We start from the raw sequence: 9,008 nt of genomic DNA on the forward strand, positions 1-9,008 counted from the left end.
TTAAAGGCGGTGAGTGATGTGTCCAAACACAGAGTGAAGTGCCCCTCCAACACCCTGTATGAGCTAAAAGCACATCAGGACAAGCAAAACAAACTACAGGTAAGCCTGACCTTGAGACTGATTCACATGGCGGTTAGCAGTTCCTGACAGTTGCAATCATATCAATTACTAATTAGGATTCGATGTACATGCCGACTGCCGATTGGTTTGTTGCCGTGTTGCGATTCATCCACAAATTGACAGTGGTTGTATAAAGTACTCTGTGAAGAGGAGTGTTTGAGATGTTTGTGTCTGCAAATCTTTTTGAGTCTGTTAAAAGTTTGCTGTCTGTGATTTACAGAGCTAAATTTTAATTTCTATTTTGACCTAGTGTCTTATTTCTGATATGAGAGAAGAGTGATGTAATAACGGCACCTTTCCTTACAATTTCTCTGTTCCTCAGCCAGAGGTGTCTGGAACAACATGCCGGTATAAGTATCGTACAGTTGTATGTCATCACGTAGTTTTACAGCTGCAACTTTTTCATTATTGCAGTGATTATAAGCTGCTGTTTCCCAGAGGAACAATTTCCTTGCTTTTAAATGTCAATGTTTTGTGAGGTAAAAAGCATTTTTCTGTCATGCCAAAAATCAGACAGATATTGTTAATGGAAAAGCAGTGATCGTAAGCTAATGTTTCACAGAGGAACAATTTCCTTTCTTCTAAATATCAATGTTTTGTGAGGTAAAAAAGGTTGCTGTCATGCCAAAAGTCAGACGTCATATTGTTTAAATGGAAGTTAATCCTTTCCTCCACCCAAATAAACAAACAACCAAAGACAGCTGATAAGCTATACTCCCATTTGTATAGGGTGAATTTATCATGTATGAAGGATTCTGTTTAATTCTTGCATTGAGTATGAGTGAAGTAAGCTCACAGAGCACTGAAACTCAAAGGCCCGAATTCACGAAGGTGGTACAATCTTTGTCCATGGTTTAAACCATGGGCAAAGGCTGTAGTTTTGTAAAGGGCGGCAAGTGTTGCATAGCTTATTTCGTTACAAAATCAGTCATTCGTTACAAAATGATAATTTTGTCGATGAAATGACTGATTTCGTAACAAAAGAGGCTATGCGACACTTGGCGCCGCATACGAAACTTGGCGCCCCATACGAAACTACAGTCTTTGTATATAAACCATGGACAAAATTTGTACCACCTTCATGAATTGGGCTTAGGAGGAAATCAGTGCAGGATATGTGCAAAGTTGACCTTGATTACTGACATCACACCCTCGTCATCTGTCCTCCCAGTACTTGAAAATAGTCCGGGGACTGGACGGCTACGGGACGGTGGCCTTCCCCCACTGTTCGTGCGACGCCAAGAAGTCGGGTCACGTCATTCCAGTTGTGGGCTACAAGAAGTTCACGCTACAGGCCTGTAAGGAGGATGGAACATTAGAGGTGGGTCCAGCAAAAAAAGAAAGAAGGAAACTTGTCCAAGCATGCTGATATACAGATGAAATAGTGTAAAAGGCAGAAAATTCTTGATGCAGATGTATTATTGTCAAAAGGAGAATGTTTTTGATACAGGTAGACAGAAGTTGCATCCCTCAAAACAGTGATTTGTTACAGGTTGTCATTGTAGTTTAAGCTGTGACAGATATTCAAGGTTTTGAATTATCATCTATAAAGGATGTTGTAGCAGCGCATTAAAAACGCGTATTGTTGTCCGCTCAATTTTTATTGTGCAATATGAGAGCGTATTGAAGGAGATGCATATACCAGTGTATTAACTCTCCATAGGCTACTGTCGTTACTGGCTGTTCAATAATATACCATACTGCATTGTCTTGTCGGTTGCGAGAGCGCTTGCTGAGTGCGCGAATGCTTGGTATGTGCTAAGTATGTAAACTGTAATTATTACAATTCACAAGCATGTAAAAATCTTGCTACATGCAAGTGGGTCATGCAAAGGCCTAGGTCAAGAGGAATCTACCTCAGACATTTTTAGTTAAATCCATTTGAGCTGTCAATACTGGATAAAATGGCTATAACATTATGTGAACTCACAGTAGTGGAATGATAAAATGAAAATGAAACAAAGAAATTCACAAAATTTCCTTTTAATGAAAAGTACACATTCTTTCAACTTAAAAAGTCTGTAAAATGTTTGAAATAGTATAAGTGCTTTATCATTTTGCTAGAAAAAAATCAGTGGAATTATCGTTATCTTTTTTCTGTCATCTATGTATTTATCTATCTATCTATCTATAATATCTATCTGTCTGTCTATCTATTTGTCTATCTATCCATCTATCTATCTATCTATCTATCTATCTGTCTGTTTATCTTTCTACACACACACACACACACACACTCATTGATATGTTGTACCTGTGTTCAACGTATATAGGAGCAAGCCCCAGCCTTTGACTGGCATGAGATTAGTCAGTACGAGACGGATGAGGAGGGTATGGCATTCTGCTTTGAGTACACCAAGCCGGGCAAGAAGCCAAGATGGGTGCGAGTCTTCACCAAATATGTGAGTAAGGGGGAAGGGGGGTGGTTGTTGCCATTGCTGTCGTTTTCTATCACATTTTCCTCTTGTCTATGTTTGTCTGTTTGTTTGCTTTGCATGTGTCTGTGGTTACAGCCAGTAGGATGGTAGGGTATTGACAAATATCTCCACACCTTTCCTCCCCCCCCCCCCAAAAAAAAAAAAAGTTTTATTGGCAGATGACTTTGGACGTTAGTACAGGCTTTGTCAACTTCTCAGATTAGTTTGCATGTACTAGTAATGCCGTAAGAGTGATGATGTGTCATGATAATAATAGAGCACTTCTTAAAGGGGTTGGCTAGTAACTGATCAGTGGGAATGCTGGGGGATGATTGTTCCAATCCTTGTGGGATTCATTCAAGAGTACATTATATATCTATTGTTGTGTGAAAATTATTTGCTTCAGAATGGTCTCATATTCAAGTAATGTGCAGTTTCATGTTTCCAGGTTAGCATGCCTGTACAGTGACGGGGCAGTAAACTGCACATTACTTGAATATGAGACCATTCTGAAGCAAATAATCTTCACACAACAATAGATATGTAATGTACTCTTAATCCCATAAGAATTGGAACAATAATACCTCAGCATTCCCACTGATCAGTTACTAGCCATGCCCTTAAATCACTTGAGGAGAAAAGTAACTGAATTCTCTCAATTTGGGGTTAATGGAAACTTGATGTGAAGAGAAACTTTGAGAAATTTTTACGAGAGTTTGGCAAATTCCTGTGCAGTTTGTTTAGCCCAGACCAGCTAAAAACTATACAAGATCATGTAAGTTTATGCATGAAAATATGGACTCCCAATTTGATGCGTATGAATTGTCCAATGAATTTAAAGTTGTACTTTGTGGTGGGGATGGGCTTGTAAATGTAGTTTTCATGACATTGATTCCAGTTCAGCTCTTAGATTATCCAGAAGCAACTGATTTGCGATGCAGGCTTGACTTTTACTTTGCTGAGTTGTCAAGCAGTGATGTCAGAGTTTTTGAATTCATATGTCGGTTCGGCATCGTCTTAAACTAAAGACAAAACCCTGAAATTTGTGTCTTGCGGACAGGCCGTGGAGACTGTATGAAGAAGCAATGCTAGCTGTAGATATCTACAAAAAAGGTCAATATTTTAAAGGCTACTCACATCTGGGTATAATGACATTGGGGAATGATAAGTCTGTAGTTAGCTCTCACTTTTCATTTATAGTTTCAAGCATGATTTGCTAATATACAGTGGCTTCTCATTCCACTCATCCTTCCCAATTCAGTACGAATACCTTGAAGAGTGCTTCGCCAGAGTGCTAAAGGAACGGGAGTGGTGTCGGGAAAATGATCACCATGGCAACGGACAACCTACCAACCACCAAGAGGAGGAAGAAGAGGAGGAGGAAGAGGAAGAAGAAGAAGAAGAAGAGGAGGAGGAAGAGGAGGAGGAGGAAGATGAGAACCATCACAGAGTATGTCCTGTTAAACACATCTCATGGTTTAAAATGATGTGTAGGTGCAGAAATTTTTACACCAGTTTTATCATGAAAAACCTACACACTGTCATCATGATTGACTCGTATCTGGAACCCACCAAACTGTACCACACCACAGTATATTGTATTGCCATCTTTATTTCTCCAAGAACAATCCTGAGATACTCAGGATTCAATTCATGAATTTGAATCCTGAGATAATTGATATCTTATTTGTGCAGGGTCTCTGAAAAAAAAGACAACAACGAAGAAATTGTGTGGTATTATTTTTGTGATAGTTCAGTCAAGCGCAGAACTCACAACAATTTTTTTTTTTAAAGGAACAAAATATTCCATATAAACGGTATGTTGTTTCAGAAGGGACTGCCACTTTGCAAGTTAGCTGTAAGAATATCACTGAATACCTTATTTGAAGGCTGCCTGTGTGTTAACATTGTATCGCAAAACCCACAAATAGTCACATGGATTGAATTTTAGCAACAACACAGTGACAAGAGTAGTTATAGCTTATGTTCAGATAATGATATGGCACCAACGTTTAGCAATCGGCATTGTGCTTCCAGTCCGTTGTCATGATAATAGCCATGGTAGTCTGTCTGTGTACTGCTATGTTGAGGAATTTTTCACCTGCATTTGACTCGCAGAGACTGGAGCACAGAAACGTCATTGAGGAGGACGACGAAGGCTTGTGACCTCTGACCTCTGACCTTTGCCCCTGCCACCAGTTCACTGCATTCAAAGGAAAGGAAACAAAGATGGAAAAAGACAAAGCAGAATTGATAGTGAGAAGGGGAGAAAAAGCAAACAAGCAAATGCCAACTGACATGTCGGGGTAACTACCGTGTGAGGATACACTATCCTCAGCCCCAACACTCAAACAGCTTGCTGTGACGGGGACTGGAAGTCAAGGCAGACGAGCTTCGACGGAGATGGTGGTCAACTTTAGCTCCCTGTGGGGACGGGGATCATCTCTTGTTGGATGCCATTAACTGGAGGAGTCAGCTCATCACTTGCAGGATGTGACTGTATCTGGACCTGGACTTTGAGACATTGGTGCACGGAGATAGCTCCTGACATCGACAGATAGAATGCCAGCTGTCGACAGAAAAGTTCTCTTTTTCTCTCCTTCTTGTGTGGCGTTCAAAAATATCTCGTACTGAATGGCCTTACGTGGCGTCTGCTCTTCGCTTCTCTCTGAAAGGATGCGACCAGCTCCCATAACATACCAACGAGACTGTAGCTTACACGCTGACTGGCCAAAGAATGAACAAGAGGTGGCGCTCTTGCGACTTCAGCATACATTACGGCATGAAAATATTGACATTATAGACCACTGTACATGTACTCACGCGAGCTGCCATTGCTTTGTATTTCATCTACGCTTTTTCTTTCATATATCCACATATTTTTTTATACATATGAATATCTGCGGGAAAGATGAACTCCTATAGAGAGGAAAGCTATAAACTATATAAACACTAAACTTGTCACTATCATGATTACAACGTGTTTTTGTATTTGTTGTGTGTTGCCTCATTGCTTTGTGTAATGTGTTGAACTTCTCCATACCATCCCAAATTTCATATTGTGTATATGCCTCAATTGTACGTTCTTCAGATTGTGTTCCAACTTATACCCAGATTCATATAGTCTCATTTGGCAAGTTATTCCAAGACGACTCAAGAGTTGATGAACATAGTGTCATTTGTATGATAGCAGCATATTTTTTTTTCACTCTGTAACTTTGACTTTGCTTAGATAATCACTTTCAGACACATACATACCTCTCAAGGGATCCATGGATGTTTACATTTTGAGTTTGGTTTGAGTAAGTCACATTTTAGTCTACTCTCGGTTGATAAAGGCATATGTAACACACTGGTCTTTTGGGGCCAATGTGTTCAAAGGTCGGCCATTGAAAGTATATTTGAACAACCTATTGCCATTGAAGAACGGATCAGTTTAGTTGTGAAAGCATTCTTTCACAAGATTTGCTCGGTGATTTATGCGTCGGAAAGTTCAACAGTTGGAATGATCCCAAAACTATGTGTAGATGTTGTTCATGGCTATAATTGCTTGTTAAGTGATGTCTTTGATTTGTTTTTGTTTCAGTTATTTTCAGTAAAGATTCTACAACATATAGTGGGCACCTAAATCCTGGAGTATTGCTAGCTAAAGAAAGGTGACTTTAATACAAGAAAAGATTGTCACACCAGACCAATCAGAATAGAGAGTATATTCTGATAAAGTGGTCAATTAGTGTTATCCAATGGAAATGGATGATGATAATAGTTCAGCTCATTTTTCTCTTGAAACCAGAAAAGATCCTGTAAATTTTGAATGGAACATACCATGCACTTGCATATGTCTTATAATTTTCAGATTTTCCAAGGTGACTGATATTCACAAAATTTACAACTAGAACATGCAAAAATATTGCCTCCCCTAAGCTGATATGCAATGTATATTCTCCCCAAGTTGGGAAATTGCTTATTTTTCTCTTGAAAGGAGATACATTGTGCTACATATTTTTAATTCCAGATGCAAATTCAAACACTTGTAAGTTTATGGAGTCTTCATTCTGGAGAAATGCTCACAAAAGTCCCGTGTACAGTATTCATTTCATTGGAAATTGACGAAATATTTGATCAAAATGCACATCTATTCTTCAACATGTAGATTTGAAAGTTAACAAAGTCACAAAAGAAAGTGTGCAAAAAGAAAAGTCCAACAAAGATATGAAAGTATACAACTAGCAGGACTGTGTTTTGTTAATACTTTTATGAAAGATATATTTTGTCAGAACTTTTTTCTCTCTCTCTCAAGTTTGCTCATTAAGTGACCTGTGTTTCTAAGATTGCGTATGCATGATCTTCACAATCACAAAATGACAAAACAGTTCACCTTTGTATGTATGTGTGTGCACAGTGAGCATGTACTTCAATCCGAAAATATTTGCTTTGCAATGCAGTACGAGCTATCTTTTTGTCTGGTATTTGCAGATTATGAAACCCTCATTCTCAAGATTGATCTGTTACGTTTTTCAGTGCTTAATTGTATTTTGTGAAGATTTGCTGATGGTACCCTGTGTTTCATTTTCATCTCTTTAATTAAACAGTTGTAGTTCTGGAAATAGGAAAAATGACACCTAGTAGTTAATTGTCCCACATAGGCTTCTGATATACTTGTTTGTAGCTTGTACAATATATGCTTGTTCTCAGAATGTTTTCGCAATGATTTCATTTGCTAATTTACCAAAACTCCCTGTATGGATCTTTGTGTGCTGCGTAATCTGTGATTCAGATTACGACTGGGACAGTTGTTCTTGATAGATTTTATTCCCATATCATTCTAAAGCTAGAAAGGAAAACAAGTCTGTTTTTGTAAGATGGAGTTTGCAGTTCCAAGCAGTTACATTAGATAAAGCCAATGTAGATTTCTTATTCACTGATCATCTAGCTTGCTCCATGTTATGTCATCTCACCAAAGAGTAGCTGAGGCGATATTTTGCCGATGCAGAGTGAAATACTGCATATTATTTGATATATTGCCAGAATGCAAACTTGACTACATCTAGTGAAGGAAGGATTGCTCATAAAGTGCATTCAACTCTGGCACCTGTCATTCTTTTAAATGGATCCACTGATACCCAGAACTGCCCGTCAAGTTTGCTTTTGTCAAGTCATCCGTCACTAGATGAAAATATGCGGTACATATGTGTAGTAGCTGCAGTGTCGCTTGGGGTAGTTATTGCACACTTGAGGAGTCTTGAGTAAAGACTATTAGCAGCCCGGCTTGGTCAGGTCAAGTAGTGTTGAGCAATAAGTACCAGAGGTTTCTGTGAAAAGCAATTTTTGTCAAGATCAAATTCTTTACCAAAGCTAGCTATTAATTAATTGCTCTAAAGCTTGCAAAGTTGCTCATCCAATCAATAAACTTATAAGGAGGAGGTGTGTTTTGTTTTGTTTCTTTAATTGGTGACTACATTTCAGTTCCTCGAGATACAGTTGAGTTATTTTGTTACGTATCATAAGATATATTGTCAAGACACCAGGTACTGGAAATTGTTTGTGAATAAGCACTGGGATGTTATCTTCAGGCGCTGTATACAGCAGAGTTAGCGCCTGTCTGACATTGTATATGTAGATTGTAAATTTAGACACATGTATTGAAAATTTAAAAATTTAAGACTGAGTGGAAGGTTATTTCTTTATGAAAAAAATAATAAAAATGCTGTAGAAATTTTAAAAAAAAAGAGCTAAAATCATATATTATTATGATACTATTTGCTGTATACAGACACAAGAAGCATAATGGTATGAATGCAAACTGACGTTCTATTATCATGTGAACATTGATAATAAAAGAAGCCTTGTCCTGTGCCTGTAACACCAGTCTGTCTTCTATTCAGTCCCTCTACTGCCGGTAAAATTTGGTTGGCTACATTTTGCTGCGTGAGAGCGGCAAAGTGGGGTGTTGATGAGCCATGCCCTAACCATCTTGCAACTTGTTTGTGATGAAGATGATGGCGAAACAGTGGAATGATCCAAGATGGCAAAACTCTTGCCTGTAAGGAGAATCCATACTGCAATTCTTCACATACGTAGAATGGGCGAGGGCTTCATTTTCTTGGGGTTATTGAATTATTTATATTTTTTTTTTTTTTTTGGGGGGGGGAGATTGTTTTGTTTTCATAATTGCAATTCCATACAGGGAAATCCCAGGCTATTCCTGGTTGCCAGCAGCAACTCAACCACCTTGAGCTATTCACATTTGTATTACATTGCAATGTCTGAATTTCAGAGCTCGGGTATTTGTTCCAATTTCATCATGTCACTGCTGGCAACCATCAGGGATAGCCTAGTGGTAGTCTCCCTGCAAGGAAAGTAGTAGATGACAGGTTTGAAACCTACTTATTGCTTTTTCCGACAGGTTTGCTAAAAATGTAGATCAGCAGTTGCGATTCTTCAAATACATTTGTACCGCATGTCAAAAAA

At 38.6% G+C, this 9,008-nt stretch overlaps 1 protein-coding gene across 1 annotated transcript in view; it reads left to right on the forward strand.

The window, feature by feature from the left end:
* LOC140231024 (sorting nexin-27-like) overlaps positions 1-8,400 on the forward strand; it is a 123,458-nt gene extending 115,058 nt beyond the window's left edge. The window contains exons 8-12 of the mRNA XM_072311177.1: positions 7-99; positions 1,292-1,441; positions 2,394-2,522; positions 3,799-3,987; positions 4,656-8,400. Of these exons, the coding sequence (XP_072167278.1) occupies positions 7-99; positions 1,292-1,441; positions 2,394-2,522; positions 3,799-3,987; positions 4,656-4,703 (609 nt within the window). The 3' untranslated portion in view covers positions 4,704-8,400. The remainder of the gene's footprint in view (positions 1-6; positions 100-1,291; positions 1,442-2,393; positions 2,523-3,798; positions 3,988-4,655) is intronic.
* Positions 8,401-9,008: the final 608 nt, after the last annotated feature.

This window comes from Diadema setosum, chromosome 7 (assembly GCF_964275005.1).
Source record: "Diadema setosum chromosome 7, eeDiaSeto1, whole genome shotgun sequence".
Lineage (NCBI taxonomy): Eukaryota > Metazoa > Echinodermata > Echinoidea > Diadematoida > Diadematidae > Diadema > Diadema setosum.